Here is a 22,251-nt window from a genome sequence, read left to right on the forward strand (position 1 = left end):
GATGGATTATTGTATACAGTGTTTCCTAGTGTGAGGAGTCTCCAAAGGCCTTCCATACAACCCAGGAGCCAGGCGGCTGATTGACAGGACTCGGCTGGTTGTAGACCCTCCTTCCCAGCGTCTCCTCCTCTCACTCTCCCCTCCTGCCCTCTCCCCTGCTCTCTCTCTCTCTCTCTCTCTTTCTCTCTCTTTCTCTCTCTCTCTCCCTCTCTCCTCAATCGCAAGGCTGCGCTCACCGACTCTACACCGCTAACAGGGATGCAGCGAGGGCGCAGCGCAGCCTGAAAAATGGCACCAGCACGCGTCCTGTGGATCTATCCATCCCTTCCCCTCCTGTCCTCCCTGCTTCTTCTTTTTCACGCGTTGTCGCCGTGCCGAGCCTTAAGGAATTACCCGGAGAATGAAGGTGAGTGAGGGAGTTGACACGGGTTGTTTGCTGCGTGTGTCGGCGGATGGGGAGCCCCTTCCCGCGGTTCCACTTGCCCGGGTAAGAGCGGCGGAGACTCCCGTTAAGTGCTCGGCTCGGTTATGAATCATGTATAAAGAAAAGCGGAGAGAGGGAGAGAGAGGGGGAAAACTGTTCGTCACGTTTTTCTTTTCCGAGCATACTGACATAAAATTTGTATGATATATACACACAAGGCAACCCTGCCATGCTGAAGATAGAGAGGGCTGATGAAGACATTTCACTTTCTGACATCGGGAGAGCTTCTTCACATTTGTATTCATCTCTGGAACTATGTGTCTTGCATTAAAGTAGCCTAACTTAGAAGGATTACGCCAAAACAACATTGACATATCTGCCAAAATCCATTTTAATTATAGATATCTTCATTATAAAGCACTGATAGGCTACATGTTTTTTCCCCCTCCTGCTGTAGCCCTCAGTCTGCAAATGAGGAGCAGCAATTACATTACATTTGTCACACGCTGCTGCTGAGCCTCTCTCAGTTATTGTATTAACATCGATGCTTGGCCTGAAATTAGCCAATGCATTTACTCACTAACTACTCCTGACTGCTTGCTGGGCGGAAACATGGTAGCTGGCTTGTTTAATGGGAAGTTGAACTAAAGGGAGGTCAGAACAGACCGGTTTGCACAAGTTGTTTTCACAATGATGTGTTTATAAAAGCAGATGGTAGGTTGTTTGGACAAAATCAGAAGTGTGTGTGTTGTTTTCGCTGGCAGGCTTTCAGACAGTTTATGATACAGCTGTGAGATTATTTTCATTCTGTGAATCATTTCATTTAGGATTCCCCAAAGCTTCAGTCATTCCTTCTCTGTTGCTCAACAAAGCTCTAGTTTCTCAGTTCCCCCCCCCCCTACTCACACACACATAAACAGTCTGGCTTAGGTTAAACACTCAAATAATTCGCCTTAAACTCATGCACACAATGGCAGGCTGAGGTTGGATGGGATCTCCTGTGTCTGTCTCACTTTAACAGTATGAGCTGAATGTATGTCACAGCCCCGTGGAGTTCACACAGAACAAAGGCTCTGGAGGGTACAGGGAGAGTGGAGATGTGTTTTAACAGCAGGAGACAATGCACACGAAGGAGACACTAACACTGTTGACATATTCATTGAAATGAGCATGAATGATGAAACCAATTGGAATGAAAAGGAAACTCCTGTTGATATAGATTAACAGCTATGTGTGTGTCCTACCTGAGAATTGTTAAAGTGAGTGACCAGTCAGATTGCTCAGATAAACACTGCCAGTCCACATCTGTTTGCGATTACCTGCCTCTGGTCCTACTGTTTTAGACTACTGTCCTAAAGGGCACCTACAGTATAAGTATTGTTTGTGTGTATATGTAGAGGATGTGTGCATGTATGTGCCCAGAGCGGAAAGTAATCTAATGAAGCCATTTTTGTCCGCCTTTCTGTGCCCTACGATAACCTTTTCGGCCTTCCCGTTATCCTGCAACTGCACGGGGATGTCTCTTCCTTTTGCCTGTGTGTGTGTGTGTATGTGTGTGTGCACACCTTGCGTTTGTCTACGAGTGTGCATATTCTCCACCCACGTATCTCGGTATAGTCGGTGTTATTCCAGGAAATCTTCCCTCTGAGTCTGTCGAGTAGACGCAAGGCTGTCATAAAAGAAGAGACAGACCTCTCAAGGCTCGATTAAGAACACAGCCCCTCTGATAGGGCAAATCGTGTTAAGCTGTCAACAAGCTAAGTTTACAAACAGAGCTATTGATCTGCTCTAACATTGTTGGCATTTCCACGAAACTCCGTTCTTCTGAGGATGGACCTGCCAGAATTGATAGAATTGTTTGAACCTGCTCGAATTAGGGGTTGAGATGTAGAGGAAAAGTGATCATTCAGAAGTTGTCTTGATGAAGAGCGTGCTCTGAAGGTCTTTGTTACCACCAGAAAAAAGGAGGAAGAGGAGTGGATGAGTTTTGTGCACCAGCAGAGGGAGCCCAACACACCCTCTGTCTGAACCCTGAGGGCATACTGATGTAACAGCAGGGTGGATGCTCAGTGGTCCCATGGTTTGTTTAGGTCCCGCTGTCTTCATCCCATCTTTAGTTCCTCTCTGTATCCTTTCCAACACGGAGTATCTTCTCCCCTTTTGTCATTTCTTTGCACCTACACCTCCCTTTTTTGCACCCTCCTCCTTGTGCAGCTTCTTGGAGGAAGGGGGGCAGACTATTTCTATTTTTGTATCTCCCCTCTCTTTCTATAAATAAACCCCCTCAATCCTAGAAAACATCGGAGTATGACTGGGAGCCCTCAGCCCTGTGCTTTCTTCCACTGTGTAATAGAGTATGCTAATGAAGGTAGATGAGTGACAGCATGTGAGTGGATACATCATTGAATTAATAATCAAGAGATGGCAGAACGGGAAGGGAAAAACAACTAAATATGGGAAAGAAGTGACTCATCTGTGGTTTTATGTTATAGTCTTGGGGTTTGATGTAATCTGTAATTGGTCTCGGAACTACAGTACAATTGAAGCTTTTTATTGGATTGCCCTCAGGGTGCTGGGGGGGTGGGGGATGCTGTATTGCTTTGTAAGGTTAACATGAGGGTGAGCAGTTAGTGCAGAGGCAAGCATATGTAAAGCATGCCCTCTTCGTATGATTCACACAAGATCCTGACTGTGGTATAATGTTGGGTCAAAGGTCTCCTCTGGTTTAATTGCTTTAATCTATAATGGTTGCTTGTAGTTATCGGCAGAGCCATAATTCCACTGTGTGTGTGGGTCTGGGAGATTGCTATGGTCCCATGTAACAACCATGACCTTGGACAGAAGAGGATATAGATCTCTGCTCTCATCAGAGAGCACCGGAGATAGACAGCAAGCACGAGCACACTCATGATTTTCCCGTCCACCTCCTCTACTCCTCCTCCTCCTCCACCTTTAATCCCCTTGTTTCATATGTTCCCTTTTCTCCCTAGTGGCCTCCATCTCTTCTTTTCTTTATCTTTTTCTTCTTCAATTCCCCCTCTTTGGTCTCCAGTAGAGGTGAAAACAGTTGAAGAGCCACTGTACGTAATGTATTCTGTAATGGGGTGGAGCTCCTTTATCTGCTTCACACAGGCCCATACCTGATAGATGTATGTGCACATGCACGCCCACATACACGCTTCCTATCGTAATGTACGGCTAGGGGGCAGTTTGGTGGTCTTGGTCCAGAGAATAGTGTCATGAATTTCCGGGGCTGGGTGATAGATGGGGTTATAAATACAGCTCAGTGACACAGAAGGATTCTGCTGTGAGGGCTTCACCTCATGGATTCAGTGTGTGTGTGTGTGTGTGTGTGTGTGTGTGTGTGTGTGTGTGTGTGTGTGTGTGTGTGTGTGTGTGTGTGTGTGTGTGTGTGTGTGTGTGTGTGTGTGTGTGTGTGTGTGTGTGTGTGTGTGTGTGTGTGTGTGTGTGTGTGTGTGTGTGTGAGGGAGAGCAAAAGATGGAGGGAGGCTGAAATTATACAGACAAATCCACAGGAGAGAATCTGTGTGATAACAATAAGGACGAAAAAAGAACAAAGAAAGTGAGGTAGTTAATCAAAAAGCTAAATAACACACACATTTATCCTATTGATCAACCACAGAGCCTTTGTGTTTTGTTTGAGTGTAGCCAGTGGTTTCTGAATACGTTTTTATTAAGATGATTCTCTTTTCTCTTTTTAAAGGATAAACCATTGAACACGTGTATTCACTTTCCTACAGAGTAGATCAATTTCTACGTCACGTCTGTTAAACATGAAGCTGCAGTCAGCAGCTGGCTAAGCTTGACATAAAGCCTGGAAACAAGGGAAATAGCTAGCAGGCTGCGTAAAAGTGTAAAAATACATTTGCCTACAAGAACTTTAAAATCTTACAAAGGTTATATCTTTTTAATCTGTGCAATAGCCGGAGACTAAAACAAGCATTCACGGTTTTATGGGGGTTTACAGGAAGTCACTGCCCCCCATAAAGCCACAAATAGTCACTTTTTACAGTGGGGCTTTTGCACACATTAAACAAGGAGATGATATGCAGACTGTGCCTGTTTAAAAATAATAGAAAAGCCTCTGGACTATGTTTATTGGTATGCATAAGCATACATTTAGTTCTTTTAATGATGTGAACTCATTCAAACACAACTTTACAGTAGCTAATGAACTTCAGCACAGCCATAGAATAAATATGTTTATGACTTTTTTATACTGTGTTGCATGCTTTATTGAGTTAACTCATCACTTAAAAGTATGTGTTGCTTTTAAGTGATGTGCATATTATTTAATTGATACAAGTTGATAAAGAAAACAGCAACACATTCTTTCAGTTCCCATCAGTGAGGTGAACATGTGTGTGCCTTTAACAGCTAGTCCTGAAGTTGAACAGGTTTTAAGCTTGAATGATTCCAGTCGGATGCACAGTTCATTAATGTCAAAGGAAGCCTTCCCCCAGTGTGATGGCTGTAGTCATGTTTGGGAATAAGTGGGCCCCCGCCACATCTGTTGACCCCCTCCCCCTCTGAACAAGCCCTTAACTGCTGCTCAAATCACTGATCAGTGGGCCTTGACCACTTTCTACCCGCCCCTATCCCAGCACCCCCTGTCCTGACCTTTCATTTGTCAAAATTGAATTTGGTTGTTTCCATACCTCTCCCTCTCTTTCTGTTTTTCCCGTCTTGTTTGCTCTGCAGGCTTGGCTCGTGCCGTGGCTCTGAAAGCCTGCATTAGGCAGCTTTGCAAACAAACAGCCGAGGATTTGGGTCAGCCGTAGCAATGGTGTGTTTGCTGACCAGCGCTTCAACCTTTCCCTCTGCTGATGAACAGCAGTGTTTTACGAGAGTAAAATACCTAAGGACTTGGAAACTAGAATTTAACTGCCAGAAAATATCTATATAGATTCCTCTCGAAAAACATTTGTATACATATTTAATCAGCGCATTCTTGAAATTGTTCAAATGGGCTTATTCTATGTCAACGTGCGTACAGTCCCTCAGTTCAAATAATTGAAATAGCCTTCGTTGACAAAGGTAGTATTTCTATAGCTTCTCAGAAGGCTTCTTGCAAGTCATGAAATGCTTATCTTATTTGCTTGTCTTCTTGTTGTTTTTATGACCCCGATTGCTGATTTGTAGTCCTGTGTTGTGGACATTTGTCTTGAGACACAAGAAGAGCTAAAGCTTTTGATGCATTGATATTGTGTGGTCAAACAGGGTCAAGCTTCAAAATGTTTCTTTGATGGTTAGGGATGTTTTTCTGGAATAATTCCCTGCTGAATTTCCCTGCAGCACATCCGCCACTTATCTCCTTTAGCTTCAGTGTTTTGCTAGTTATGCTTGTTCTGCCTCGTTGTTTACTGCTTGATGTCGACGAGGGTGCAAATTGGTTTAGCTTTGACTTGACAGAGGCAGCAGGGCAGACAGACAAGTTGCAGGAGAGACAATTACTGCAGGGGTGTGTGCGTATGGCATATGAGTGTCAACAAACAGTAGCAACCTGTATAAGCACACATTTATATGGCACATTTTCCACTGCTGTGGCTCACTTGTGTGATTCTGAGCCAATTTACCCTCCTGTGACCAACCACTGTGTGACAGCTGTGTGTATGTGTGTGTGTGTGTGTGTGTGTGTGTGTGTGTTTGTTCCTGTCCTATCAGGAGGAATGTCATAAGGACTACAAGAGCCCCAAAAAGGTCAAGAAAAAGACAAAAAGGGAGAAACACATGCAAGAATTTATAGAGAAAGACAACGTTATTGTTATTACTCTGTGTAAAAAGCTTTATCTATCACCGCTCATTCACTCTGCATAAGCTATTTTAATTTAGTTTTTTAAATGAATGGAGGGATGCGTCACGGTTTGAGCTTGTGCGTAGGCTCATGTGTGGAGGCGTATGTGTCCGTGGTTTGTTCTGCAAGCTACTGATTTTTCAAGGTCTTTGGTTTGTGTGCCCATGTGTGCGCACACTCATGGTTGTGTGTATGTGGATGTTTTGTTGCTCTTTGCCCTTGATGAGTTGTTGGCATACTGGTGGAAGAGGCTTATTAAAAAAAACAAGTGTCTGGAGCTGACTGGGTGTCACAGTTCAACACAGTAAGCGTTCAACCAGCATGCACATACAGACAAACACACACACACACACACACACACACACACACACACACACACACACACACACACACACACACACACACACACACACACACACACACACACACACACACACACACACACACACACACACACACACACACACACACACACACACACACACTAGAGCCTCTTCAAGCAACAAACTAGGGCAGTGCTCCTGTCATAGTTTGTCAGAATGGCATCTTTTCTGTTCTGCTAGTGCTGCCAGTGGACGTGAAATAGCGGAGTAGGCGAATGTACTGGCTGCCATAGTGGAAGGGGGAGGGAGATCCAAAAATGCAATCTCAACGAGGTACAGTTCATCCCATACATGAATATTAACCAACATTTTTAGCTTTGCGCGCCATCTGCCTTTTTGGGTTGCCAGGGTTTTTTCTTCCTTCTTCAAGGCTTTGGAGGAGGTTTTCAATAAACCATGCACATTCCTTTTAGAAATCACTTCACTAAAGCAGCTGCCTTGAAAAAGAGCTTCTTAACATCCCGTTTATTCCCATCTGTGTGATTGCAGTGAGGAAAGGAATGGTGGTTATCTTGACTTATCTTACCTGAAGTTGGGTTACTGTAGCTGTGTTTAATTTCTGCCGGTTTATCAAATCCAACCTCACAGTTTAAACATACAGTAAGAGCTTTTGATAAATAATGTAGGTGCATCTTCCTGTCTCGTTTTATTTTCCTGCAAAAGTTTTGCTTTGCTATGTAAATAAGATTCCTCCTTGTATGAGTTTAACAAGGAGAATGTATTAATAAAAAGGAAGCATGTCATCCCCTCTTCACCCCCTTCCTGTCTAACTGTGGCTGTCCTATCCTATCTGATAAAAAAGAAAGGAAAAACATCGGCCTAGATTTACATCCATGTGATTAATTAAAGGCACCGCCACCTTGGAATGGAGTGTGTGTATTCAAGTATCCCGTTGAAATGATAAATTACAGATATGGCTATTTAACAATAAAGATTGTCATATAGATTTGATATTGTTATAGTTGAAATAAATAAATCTTGAAATCAAGCTAATTTATAAATGGTTTTATGTTGAAGCAAATTATTATCAAATCAGTCAATCCAGTCACACGTTTAGGAGCGTGTGCAATTTAAATGTAAATAATTATTATTGTTACTTTGATTATGCTTTGATTCACTTTTCAATTAACTCATTATTACACACCCAACCACTATTTAGCCATGCATGTAAAAGCTAATTGAATTTGATTGTAGTTTCACAGAATCACTTTTTACCTTCAGTGATCTGCTCCTGTCTATCACTCATTTGTAAAGCTATAGGCTACTGTGTAATCATCTGTTCAACCCAATTTCATTCTGTGTTTGTCGAAGTGTGGAGGATCAACATTACATTCCTCTGAGCAGAATGGGAAGTTAGAAAGCTGGGGTAATTGAACTGAATCAAAGAAGAATTAGGATTAGAATTTAATTTAAATACCTTGAATTATTCATAGACACATTCAGTTTGCAGAAAGCTATCATACTCAAATAAGAATAACATTTTCTCTCCTAAACCATGCTAGATCCCATCATCCTGCCAACATCACTCACTGAAATAAGGAAATTACATTGGGATATGCCCGCTTTAGGGAAAACACACATATTAAAGCGTGAATACAATTCATAGCAGTTTTGCTTTAAAATCTCTCACTTTTTAATGGCAACTTGACGCATGCATGTGAAACTAACTGCACAGAAAACCAATGAAAGGAGCTCAAAATAAAGGATTGTTGACATAACAATACAAATGTTTTTACATCGTGTATGAGTTTTTCCGTCTGTGGCTATAAGTATGGTTTTATTGTCTTGTGCTTTTACATTGTTCTTTTTGTCCTATCGGTTTTGTCTAAATGTATTTATGCTGCTTTTTATATATTTATTGGTGTACAACACTTTGGTCAACTGTTGTTTTTAAATAGGCTATATAAATAAAGTTGGATTGGACTGGATTGGATAACACATTTTTGAACTATAGGCTTAAAGGAACATTTATATGATGAGTAATTCAAAATGTTCAATTATGAGTGAAACATACCTCAGATGTCTATGTTAAAACACATTTGACAAAGAGGATGAAAAAAGAAACCTATACAAATGTCAAAATGTTGTCAAGTGCCATTTTTGAACGTCCCCTATTGCCAATTGAGAGGCCTTTTCCTTAAACATAAATGCCAGGTGCAAGATAGTTCACCTGACGTAATGCATGCATTCAGTTCAAGGATAGGAAGGAACACACAGCTTCAATGAAGTGCCATGAAGGATGAGCGCACAGAAGTAGAGAGAAAAACTAAGAGAACGAGGACTGATTGAGTGCCTCTGGTGGTTTGTGGATGAGTGGAGAGATGACTGATGAAAAGACAGCAGAGAGAGGAACTGCAGTCTAGCTGCGATGCCAGTTTGTTCCTAAAGTTCAGAGCTCAACTCTTCCCACTCCTTCATCCTGCTCTCTGGCGGAGTGGAGGCAGGGGAAGGGGTGTGTGTGCGGCGGCTCCAATACTGAGATATTGGGTGCATGTGTGTGTGTACTTGTGTGCAGTTGTATTACTGTTTTATTTATTTCTTGCATCTGGGTGTATTTGGGTACAGTAAATTATCTCGGTATGTGGAGCAAACTGAAAAGCCTTTATGTACTGGAGCATGTATTTGAGTTGAAACGCTACTGTGTATTTTATCTTCCATTTTATTGCCATTTTATGAGGTTGTCTTGAAGAATGGATTTGAATCTTAGCGATGATGTATTTCTGCTGAATTTCTTGTTTTATTTGTTTAACATTTCGGAAAACATAGGGTGAGATTAGAAGCTGGTTAGATTATTTTAGTATAAAACCTTGATACAGGGTGAAATATATTTAAAGGCAATAGTCTAATATTCAGTGAACAGGCACGAGTGGTATTGATCCTCTCATCTAACTCTAAGGTGTATTTCCAAATGATATAAAAAAAAGAGAAATCAAGAAAATGTACTGAATGTATTGTAAGGCTTAACATGAATAACAAGAATCGGATTAAAAACGACGTTATACCAAAAACATATACGTATTTATATATCACCCATAACTTCTGCAATACAGTAGTATATATTTCGGAATATTTTCTATTAACAGAAGGGATCAGCGAATCTCATTTGCTTATTCTCTCAATGTATCCCTTCTCTTTCTATTACCAGAAGATGTTCTGCCACAGGAACACCTTGATTGCTGTGAACTGTACATGTCAGCATTTTCTTGCAGCAGGAAAACAACTTTTGGGATGTGTGGGGACATTAAACCTGGGTGAAAATGCTTTAAGCTGATGAAGAAAAAACAATGAGGCTTATACACGTAGCATCAGCATGTGGAGTGTCGTGTCAGCAATCCCCCCCCTTCCCCCTTCGTTATATATAACATCTACCAATGTAATATCCTTTTTACTGAGCTGAAGAGATCTTATGAACTCATTATGTAGTCACATATTGTACTCTATATTGAGTCTGCGTGGTGGTCTTATTGAGCAGTCTTTCTCTTTGTGCCACTGGCACCCTCCTAATGTGTGTGACTCAGTGTGTGAGTGAGTGTGTGTGTGTAGAAGCATCCTGGTGTCTTTGTGCTCCAGTCTGGCTGTTGGCAGCGCCGTTTGATTCTTGGCAGGTGGATCACAGCTTCTTGCAGCCCAGCTGAAGAAGTGGAGACAGACCAGAGAGAGAAAGGCAGAGAGACATAAACAAACAGAGATGGAGAAAGAAAGAGAAGTGGGAGAAAGAGAACGAGAGGGAGAGAGAGTCCCAAATGGGAGGAAACACGAGTGAAAGGAGAAATAGAGAGACACTGAAGGAGACAAAGAGAGTGCCATAATGTTTGGGGTTTCTGCACACGATTCTGAGTACTCATTTTTTACGGCATTTGTAAAGGAATTTACAGATGTCCACCCCCCCCCCCCCCCCCCCTCCCTCATCATCTTTCACTCCCAGAATGTAAACCTCACAGTTTGGTGCTGAGAATCAATAAGACAGCATGTCTTTGTGCAATCGAACAACTCTAACAGAAATCAGGACACATGTGGATGTGCATGGATCTGGGAACACTCAGATGTGTGTGTGTGTGTGTGTGTGTGTGTGTGTGTGTGTGTGTGTGTGTGTGTGTGTGTGTGTGTGTGTGTGTGTGTGTGTGTCCTTGAGTGATAATAAAAAGTTAATCCGAAAAATATCTTCGTTTTTAATTATTTTTCTGAATCAAGTTCTTTTTTATTGCGCACTTAAGGGAATATCAATAAAAGTAATGTTGGTTTATTCATTTTAAGAATGGCTTTAATCTGTTTTTGCAAATGAACTCCTCTTAGGTTTGTGGGGAAGGTTTTTCTTACATGGAAAGGCTGAGTAAAAATGTTTTCGTGTTGTCACTGAGTGCTCAAATTTAGAAGGTGCTCCGCTGTGGGTATGATATGACATGTTTATCAGCTCTTCAACCAGGAGCTTCCTGTGTGTTTGTGTGTGTGTGTGTGTGTGTGTGTGTGTGTGTGTGTGTGTGTGTGTGTGTGTGTGTGTGTGTGAGATAAAGAGATACTGGTCATAAAATCCAACATTAGCCTGGCCTGAATGACTGACTGATGAGCTTGATGTTTTTATTCTGAGCCAAAGCAGGCCTGGCCGAGGCTTATATTTCACACACACACAATTTAGCCAGTTCCCTGGAGAAAGAGAAGAGAGAGAGGCACACAGATGGGGGGTGTTTAGAGATGGATAGACAGATAGATAAGAGGTGTGGCTTTGTTTTTGTTTGGGGGAAGAACACTACACATCTTCATAATTCCTCTGTTTTCCCGTCATCATCGACACAAACAAACACCGTTTCACACACACGCAAATACATTGACTATATGCCATGTCAGCAGACAGGAAGCTATAGCTGATACATAATTGATGAGTCCAGTCATTGATTACTAGGGATAAGTGGTATTGACAGGAGGTGTGAGGAGATGAGGAAAAGTGTTGATGTGTAGGTTTATGTATGTGAGTGTTTTCCCAGTGGGCGGCAAAATGCTTGTGGAATATGTAATGGCGTCTGTAACACACTTGACTAGACCTTAAGGAATGTTTCTACATGATGAGTGACTCCAGACACACAAAGTGTCTTGAAGGGTAACATTTGTTTTTCTAGCAGATACTTTTGGTTTTACTTTCCTAGTTTTTGAGACGTCTCAGAGAGCTCTACCTCCTGGGGAATACTCGTATCTGCTTTCGCACCAAGTTAGGTGAGAAGGTCGTTAACACTTTATAAAGCAGCCGATTAGCAAAAAGATAACCTAAAGACACCTAAACACATTATTGCGTATTGTCTGGTAAAGACGAATAGTGGTACTTTTGAATTATTCTTAATGGTGAAACTTAGTTTTACAGATCCGTCCCTTATATAAACTAATCGATTATTCAACACAATCGTATTATTGTTGGTTGACAACATTTCTTAAGTCAAGGACATCAGGAGTTAACAAATGTGCACTTATTCCCATGATTTATTAAACAAAAAGTCAGATAAAAGAGGGAAAAGGAAACAGACTAGAGGAAAACGACAAAGAAAACTTGAGTTCTATCTGAAAATTGGTTCATACGTAGGTAGATAGCTAACAGCCAAAGTCTGAACAGTAAACTGGCAGTTTTCAGTGAATACAACAGTTTTAGAGCAAACACAACAAAGTACAAAATGCACATCTTTACTCAATGGGATATTCCACAGATTATTTTATTTTAATTGAGAACAACTAGTTCCAAGTTCCCATACAACCAGAAAATAGTTTCTGACACTCTAAAACTGCATTTAAATTGAATTTTTAATTATTTTAAGCACACAAAATACCATCAGCAAGATGGTACCATCATACCATCTTGAGTGAACCAACCTTTTAATCATGTTCCACTCAGTTATTCTTTCTGGGAAACATAGCAAAATGTATTGCAGTAAGTGAGTCATGGAGAATAATTGGTACGGCTGAGAGTATGTGTGTAAATTCCACAATCCCTGTTGATCATCTCTGAGTGTGTCTGTGTGAGAATGTGTGTGAGCCTCTCTTTTGGATCCTGAAACCACATATTATTATCCTATTATGTCTAATTGCAGTACGCCACTCAAATGCCCATAAACTGAGCAAAGCAGTCCAAACGATTTTTAGTCTCAGTCTGAATACACACATGGGCTGGAGGCTGCCTCTGACCTGTATCTGCTCAGCACCTCCCCTAGTATCTCCCTCACTCCCTCTCACACCTGCGCTACACTGTGCAGCCTCTCTGTTTCATTATACTGCATGCACTATTTTTTCTGTATCCGTTTTCTCACGCAGACACTGTTGTTACGTGCACTCACACACACACACACACACACACACACACACACACACACACACACACACACACACACACACACACACACACACACACACACACACACACACACACACACACACACACACACACACACACACACACACACACACACACTCATACAGCATGACATGCCTCCCTGCTGTCATGGTGTGCTGAGCTGAAGGGAACGACTGGGATTCAGTGAGGGCTGATGAACAGCATGGGTGCGAGAGGAAGAGAAAGAGGGGGAAAGATAGGAAAAAAGGCGGTTGGACCAATTTGACAGTCCCTTTGTTACACCTACAGGCAGTATGGATACACAGAGGGGCTTGTAAACAGGCACTTTCAAACCTCTTCAATTGAGTGATTAGGCTAATTTGCATACTGTTTTCTTTTTTACTTTGAAATCGTTTTTTTCCAGGTCATTGCTTATAAGAATTGGAGGGAATACAGAAGTGCGCTGCTTTAAAGTGATGCAGTCGGTTTAAATTGCGTCAGGTCAGCGATTCACCCGTCTGATCTCGGATCTGTGGATTGAAAGCAGAGGTTCAAAGATTTCAATGGAGGGAGGTTAACCTGAAAGAGCCACAATGAGAGAGAAGAAAGAGTGAAGCAGCAGTCTCTGCAGATGGAAGCTGATTAAATATTAATGGTCAGCGGTGATGAAGGCTTGATTAGAGCCTGACTGAGCCAAGCCTTAAAAACCGCACACACACACTAACAAGTGACACACACACAGGTGGAGAACTGTGCTCCAGAAGCTGAGCAGGTTTTCATTATGCCTCCCGCTGCTCAACCTGCCACCTTCCCCTCTTTACTTTTCTCTCACCTCCCTGCTTCCTCCCTCCACTTCCTCCTGTCACACAGAGATCACACACACAGACTGTGGAAATGTACTATTGAGGAACTTTGTCCTTGATGACACTGATACTCAACAACATATTTTTACTGCATTATGAAAGTTAAACCACTAAATCGGATCCTTGTTGAAAGGGTTGGTTCACCTGATATATTTCTTCACGTATCTGTAGTGATATCCTGTCGTGGAGATAGTTTCAGCTTCATGGGCTGAGCTCTTGAGATAACCATCTCCAGAAACAATGTCTGGGTAATCCACAGTTTTTTATATGGATTATTTCTTCGATAGCGTTGTAAGAGCAGCATTCACAGAAAGGTCTGTGGGTTTCCCAGGAATGAGTTTTTATTCTTTCGGAAAAAGGAAAAAGTCAGCTGTCATGGAGGAAAAGATTACATGGAGTCAAGAGTAAAGAAGTATTGCAAACTGAGTCATAGGTTGTGGTCTTATCTGTATTCCTTTAGGGGAGTAGAATATTTGTTTCACTGTTTGAGTAAGATGTTTTTCAGATGGATAGGTCAAGCAAAGTGCATCAAAACAAATGTGGTATCAACAGCTTTGTTGTTTAGGAGGAAGAAAGAGGGTGTGTGATGGGTTTCAAATCAGCAGATACTCAAGGTACCAATATCAAACATTGTAACTAAAACAGAAGTAATTCACCTCTATTGTATTTGGGTTGCCAGAATCTCAGCAATGTCTACCATTACATGTGATGAAAGGCAATGTGATGTATAACAGCGATGGTGATAGGTTGGGATTTAGGCATTCACACTGGATTTCAATACTTCAATTTCTGTTAAACAGTGACATGTTTAATGTTTCAATTAAATAAAATCCCTCCTGCTGTATATAGCTAAAGATTCAACATTGATAAAGAACTTCTGACCACTATTATATATAACTGGAGGCATGGATTTGTGCAAACCACCACGTGTGCCTGCTTCTTTGTTCCAAAGGGTGATGAGTTTTAAGACAAATACAATGTTTTGAAAAAAAAGTTTGAATTTGTAATTTACTGATAAAACACATGAACAGCAAGGCAAATGAATGGCAAAAAAAAACCTTCCACACGATCTATTGTAACAGCTGGACCGCAGCCTTTTCTCTCCTTTAAACACACTCACTCAGTTTTACCGCCATTTCGCAAGCCTACAACGCAACTGCTTCCATATTCAAACGAGAGCTTTTTTGTGGCGTATCATTAAAATATCCAAAATGTAAATGCAACTTTAAAATATGCCTCTGTCTAGATGCTGTCACACTGACTGACTTTGTGTCCCCTTGAACCATAACAGCTGCAGTACAACCACAGTAGTCTTCAAATTGAAATGATAGGTTTACCACTGCCTTGTGATTCCACTGCTACAACAAAAGGCGACCTTGTATAAAACATGAATAAAAGTCATGGATTTTTTATATGGAAGGTTTTGATGTATGTGTTAAGACATCTTTAAACTGTATGCGGGAAAAACATTGTTTAAGGAAGTGGGGATTTAGCAATGAAATGCATCTGCAGTATGTGTATGTTTATGCTCTTTTTTGTTCTTGTTCTTGCAGTTACGTTACTGGACTCTATGTCAGCCTTGGCCGACCTGGGCTGGGAGGCTTACCCAAATGAAGGGGTGAGTAAATGCACGCACACACACACACACACACACACACACACACACACACACACACACACACACACACACACACACACACACACACACACACACACACACACACACACACACACACACACACACACACACACACACACACACACACACACACACACACACACACACACACACACACACACACACACACACACACACACAAAGTCATCGTCTCTTTTTGTCAGAGCTGGCATCAAAAGTACAAATCAGATCACAACTAGCGGGTTGTGTTGACATGTTTCATTTTTCAGTGAAGGAGCAAAGACTCAAAGCTAGCAGCAGCAGCAGCACTGGAGTGTGTGTTTTAGGGAGCATTGGGTTCTTCAGCGCTCTTGCTAAATCGGGAGTCTGCAGGGGGAATTTACAAATTATTTCCGCTGCGCTGAAAACGCTGTGGCACTGAAGCCTCCATTTGTTACGGGTTGCGATTTTTTGGGATGGAGTTAAGAGACGGGGTGGAGGGGTAAATATTCTTACGTAAGAGGAGATGTCGTGTACATGTCGGTGTTATCTGCATGTGTGTGTGGGCTTATGTAACTAGCCTTTTTCAGGTATAGGGACCAAGGGAGTCTGGAGTGCAGCCACCATGCATCAGAAAATGACAAGAGAGAAATCAGAGGAGAGGAAGAACACAACGGAAGTGTATTGAATAAAGAGTGGGTTCTGTATGTCACTCTAGCGCAGGAGATGTTGAATGGCGCTGAATTAGTTATATTTCCCCTTGTGTCGCACTTCCTCTGCACTATTCAGCGTCAGTGTGTTAAATCGCAGGATGCCACACGCAGTTTCATGGTTGTGCGCAGCAGAGGCAGCTAAAGTGAGCAGAGCTTTCTCAAGCTATCAAGGGTTTCAAGTTCACTTTATTGAAATGCTCTCATTGTGTGGCCATATTGTGGTTGTTTGTGGCTGTTACTCTTTTTTAACAGAGGTTCTTATAGAAGGACTGAATGCGTTCCATCTGTGAAAAGAGTACACAAGTTACTTTTATTGAAAATATGGTTCAGTTTGGGGTGGCTTAATCATGGCCCCTGAAAAGCACATGTGTTGTTAGTTTGCCCTCAAAGAAATGTGTTGGCTGGAAAGTATAAAATATAAATAATAACCTCCGTCTTGTATATCTTCTTTCATGAGCTGTCAACATGGTAGGGGATCTGGCATCTCCGCTCTGAATGTTTACAGAAACTGAGAGGAAACAGGCTCTATGGGCATACACACAACCCCGCTGTCAAATAAATATGACAAATAGATCAGAGATAACACTGCATGGACTGAGGCATTGTAAAAACAAGTGTTTCTTTACTTTGGGGCCAGGATCAAGCAATATCAGCTGCCAAAGACATTTGTAAATTGGTTAAAGCTGGTAACGTCTTTGCTTTCATGGTTTTCTTATTCTGCCTCGCGGCTCATGAATGCAACGTTATCTTCCTCCTAGATAAACATAATCCTCCCCTTTTTTCTGGTTAGTCATTGTTAGTGAAAAAGACAGAAAATTAAATCGCACGATGCTTCTGCTTCCCAAAATAGCATCCTAGGTTGTCATTTAGCTATGACTTTGCCATAAAATAAAAATGTATTTTCGAGTTAAGCTAGACAAAGCCTGTACATCTGAAGCCGCACAAATAAACCAACAAAAGGGAGGAAAAGGAATTCTGTCAAACTAGTTTTAAAATTATTATTTTTTGTTGTTGAGGCTCTTAAGGTCTAGAATAGGCTGTTGGCAAAAGTAATGTTGCTAAATGTTATTATTCTTATGTCTCACATATATATGGTCATGATGTATTGCTAGAAAGGGGTCTGATGTTAAGGACAAGAGAATGGAGAAGGTGATGGGAGAGTGACTGACTGAGAGAAGAAAAGTGCCAGGGCTGTGAGAAGGTCTTATGTTTCATAACAGAAGGATTATCTAGTCGACCTTTGACCTTTAAACCTGAAGATTGGTCTTTACGAGAAGCAATTCCCACCAATCTGAGACCACTGTCTGCCTGAATTAGTCCAAAACCACACTTGACCCCTGCAGGTCACGCTTAATCCAAGCCGTGCAGGGCAGGATGTGCCTGAGACTGCGTGGGGCGGCCCACTTCTGTCACCAGGCAGGGGTGTTCCTTGTGAGGGACACAAAACAGATATGTCTTAATGATGTTTGAAAATGGAGGGGCCCCACAGCATCTCTACTCCCCCAGACGCTCCCCAGCCCTCATTTCCCCCATCCCCTTCTTATTTCTTCCATCTCTGTTACCTCCATCATCCCCCCTCCTCACTCAACCAGAGCTAGTTGCAGAGTTTGGGGGCCAATTACACCCAACTAGGTGTACCCATCAGAGGACTGCAGAGCGAGGGATATAATGTTAAGCTGGGGAATGGTTGAATTTAAACCCCGATCCGACGTCTTTGCTTCACTTCAAAGCAATCAAGCGTTCTCGGTGCTAATTGGCCGAGGTGAGCTTTCGTGGGGGAGGGTTTCATTCTGAATGTTAATTTCTGTGTTCAGACTGAACCAACACAGGCAACAGTTTTCCCTTCATATGTGTTTATAGTAAGAAAGAAAGGGAGCTTAAACTCTTCAGCCTATCCAAACATTTTCCCAGTTCAGTTTAGGGTCCTTTTCCACCTCTGCTGCTGTATCATTAACACATATGGGGGCAGGCAGGTTGTTTTTATGTTCATAAACACACCTGTGCTTTACACCAGGCAAATGTGACAATGAACAGACTCGCCAACTAGGGAAATCAGTCGCTCACCAGGAAGTGGCAGTAATCCAGCCACTCCAAACTCTGCTTACAAAGAAATAAACAAAGACATCATAAAGCCCTCTTTATCCCTCAATGACTATTCCCATAAATGCTTTAATCACCACTCCCTGGGGACTCAGCTTTGTGTGTGTGTGCGGGGGTGTGTGCGACCGTCCTGTGATGTCCGACTGGTCTCAGCTCTGCACAGATGGGTCTATTTAGCTGCCAGGCGCGCCTGTAATTTACCAGCATTCATTCCTCTCTCTCCCCGCTTTCTTTATTTTTCTCCCTCGTTTCTTGTTTTGTCCTTTTAATTGAATCGAGCGCTCTCAGCACATAATGTCGAGCAAGACTCCAGTGATACATTCCTTTATATTTGTAATCTCCAAACTCTAAACTAACTGTCAGAGAAATATGTGTCTGCTAACTGCAGCAGCTTAAACACTCTTCTGCCTCTTCTCCCCTCGACTCGTCCTTCTCTCTGTTTCTGCAGTTGAAGGACTGTTGGGTCGGGATCAAGAGAGAGCCGGTTTTTGTTCTAGCTCCAAGTCATACACAGTAGACGTTTCAGCGGAGGCTGTGGGGATTAAAAGCATCTGAGTGTGTGGGACTATGTGAGAATGTGTGTGTTTTTTTATGTGGATCTGTTTTAGCGCTCAGGACTCTGAGGTGAAATGCGTCACGCTTTTGCCGGGTTGTTGGGCCGTCACATCAGATTAACCTCAAGAAACCAACCTTAGCTGGGACTTCCTTTTTTAAAGTTTCTCTAAGCCTTTTTTTGCGGCTTTTTATTGGCCTGTCTTCTCTCTTTTCTTTATTTATTACTCTCTCTTCACTCAGGTCATCTACCGTTCGACTTTCATTTGATTTAGGAACACGTTAGGGATGACAGGTAGTTAGCCCCGTGGGTCTTGGTGTAGGCAAGTGTGTGTGCACATGTGAGAGTGTGTCATGCCTGTACGTATGTATCAGTGTCTTTGTTTACATGCCTGGACTACTGTAAGGCGATATGTGCTCATCACTCTGGAGCTTAGAGGTTCAGTCTAAAGATGATGACAGGAGCTCAGAACAAAGATGGTGGTCCTCTCATCCCTAACCACAAACTCAGACTCATCCAGTGTGTGTGTGTGTGGGGGGGTTGCCGGGGTGTGTGTCTAGGAAAATCAAGTTAGTTTCCCCTTGAATGGATCAGATATCTTGAGACACTGAAACCACATTGGTTTATTTTCATTTTTCTTTAAGGAATAGACATTTTCTTTTTTCTTTGTGTGGAATGGTATATATGTGTGCGTAGATAGAAATGTTTTCCTGCTCATGCGAGAAGTGTTCTCAATTACTGCCTTAGTCAGAAGTGGAAACAGATGGTGGTAGATGACGGGAGACAAAGTAGCTCTGTCCTACCTACTCCTTCTCGCTGCCTCTTTCTCTCCATGTGTCTCTCACACACACACTCCTACCTCTTAAGCGCTAAATCACGCATTCACTTTAGAAAAACACGCTCTCTCTATGCACATGTGCAGCATGAACAAAGACAGTCCTTCAGTCATCTTGACACACATCATCACTCATATTCACTCAGACATGAAAATAGAATAAGCAGGCTTAGCGTCAGTTTGCACTGAAACCACACTTCATTGAACTTGGGCCCAGTTTCCCATAAGCATACTGCTGGACTGGGATCCCCTTTGTCCATTGACGGGCGATGAAATAAGACCATCTCACAGGCGAGTGGTGCTGTTGTTGAGCTGACTCTTGATTTGAAATGTTATAGTTGAAGGGATTGTCCCATTAATGCCAACACTCCACAAACATTCACCTCTTCTTTTCCTCTCTCCCTCTACCACTCTTTCCTTCACCTCTCTTCCCTCTTCTTTCTTTTTCCCTTAAAGGTCCCCTATTATACTGTTTTTCATCAATATATGATAGGTCTCAGATATATACAAAACATGTCTCTGAAGTGTTTGGCTGAAATACCAAACAGATCATGAATTGTAGCATCCCATAATCCCCTCTGTTTCAGCCCTGTTTCAAAAGTGCTGATTCTGTGTCTGTTACTTTAGATGAAAATAAGGAGCCCCTCCCCACGCCCCTCTGAGAGATATTTGGTTAAAAAGAAACCAACAGTGCTCTAGGAGGAGATTCAGGTGATAAGGTGGGGGGGGGGGTTGGCTAATGGCTAAACATTATGACATCATAAAGTGGCCAAAATCTGATCAGCTCATTTCCAGACAGGTTTTTATATAAATGGATCAGGACAAAAAGTGAGCAAATCTTTTTTCCTGAAACTTTCAGAGTCTCTTTTCACAGAGGGGACACATGTTTATGTATAAAATACATGAAAGTAATAAGTGACCTTTAATCCAATTTCTTCCTTTGAACTCCATCTAAAAAAGTGTCTTCTGACAAATATGAAATGTAATGTAATCTACAGTAGAGAGGCATATCTTCCATCTTCTAGACCCATTTTTCTCCTCCCTAAACCTCCTTTTATCTATCCTCAGTGGGAGGAGATCAGTGTGATGGATGAGAGGAACACGCCGATGAGGACGTACCAGGTGTGCAACGTCATGGAGGCCAACCAGAACAACTGGCTGAGGACACGCCACATCAGCCGCGAGGGAGCGCAGCGCGTCCACATCGAGATCAAGTTCACCCTGAGGGACTGTAACAGCCTGCCCGGGGTCCCTGGTACCTGCAAGGAGGTGAGGATCCCTTCACACACACACACACACACACACACACACCACACACACACACACACACCACACACACACACACACCACACACACACACACACACACACACACACACACACACACACACACACACACACACACACACACACACACACACACACACACACACACACACACACACACACACACACACACACACACACAGTATAGGGAAGCAAGTGAAAAATAAGACATTTGATTTGGAGGTATTGGATATGTTTAAAATCTGGGGTTTGTCTCTACAAATAAGCTTCAAATATCGTCTCTGACTATGAAGTGCTCCTAACCGTAGAACCTTCTCATCTCTAACTCACTCAGTAGATACATATTGTATTTGTGATGAATATTGTTTAATTACAAATTGGACCCTACAGCCCACGCAGCAGGCACTTTGTTGAGCGTGCTTAGCTAATCAACTAAATCAGCTAATTAACTTCAATAACACTTCTCTGCGTTTTCAATTAAACCTGTCTGATCTTCATATTTTGTCCAATAAAATTATGCAGTATGGCTTTTTCCGCTTCCATTTAACCGAGGAAATTATCTAGAAACTCGACACAGCAAATAAACATTTATGAGAAGCAGAAACGCACTAGAAATGACCTTTTTGTTGTGAAGTGCATGAAGCCAGTTATTAATACTTATGAAAAAAACACTTAATCAGTTGGAGTCCATATTGAATGATTTCAGTATTAGGCATTGTTTTATAGTAAATCATCACATATACAAGTGTAAGCCGTATATGTGGTAGTTTTTTGTGTCATGTAATTCCTTATTATGAAATCAATATGTATTCTGTACATTGTACTGTGCAGAGCAGCAAAGAGTGCATCTTAAGTATTTCCATGATTTTATTTTTCAATCTTTTCCATTCTATTCTCACAAACACATAGATGATTCACTTTAATGGCCAATGAATAAATACATAAATAGGCGACAGGCGGGAAAAGAATGGTGAGAGAAAGCTGCTGAATAAAACGACGCTCCAGAGGCTTCATTTGTGGCTCCTCGTATATATTTGAACTTGTAATATATCTTTTTTTACTGTCCCCCGCTCAGTCATATCAGCCTGATATCGCTGCTCTTCTGTATTCATTTCTCTTTACTTTGTCTGCCCTCTGCACCCTTTTTACTCTCATTACATCTCCAGAATGAGTAGTGGAGATAATATGAGACAGTGCAGAGCTGCACTTTGATGAAACTGCAGACAGTGTTGCTGACTGGTCTGTGAGACAGATGGTCTGAGACTTGAAGAGAAGCAGAAGAATAGCTGGAGAGCTATGCGAGTCTTGTTAACATTTCACAATGGATGGACTTTTCACTTTTATGGGAGGCGTG

General features: G+C 42.0%; 1 protein-coding gene across 3 annotated transcripts in view; it reads left to right on the plus strand.

Moving 5' to 3' along the window:
- Positions 1–242: 242 nt before the first annotated feature.
- Positions 243–22,251, plus strand: part of epha4b (eph receptor A4b) — an 85,491-nt gene continuing 63,482 nt past the window's right edge. For all 3 annotated transcript variants that reach the window (XM_034137476.1, XM_034137477.1, XM_034137478.1), the window contains exons 1-3: positions 243–406; positions 15,346–15,410; positions 20,680–20,880. In XM_034137476.1, coding sequence (XP_033993367.1) covers positions 289–406; positions 15,346–15,410; positions 20,680–20,880 — 384 coding nt within the window. In that variant the 5' untranslated portion in view covers positions 243–288. The remainder of the gene's footprint in view (positions 407–15,345; positions 15,411–20,679; positions 20,881–22,251) is intronic.

Source organism: Trematomus bernacchii, unplaced genomic scaffold, assembly GCF_902827165.1.
Source record: "Trematomus bernacchii unplaced genomic scaffold, fTreBer1.1, whole genome shotgun sequence".
Lineage (NCBI taxonomy): Eukaryota > Metazoa > Chordata > Actinopteri > Perciformes > Nototheniidae > Trematomus > Trematomus bernacchii.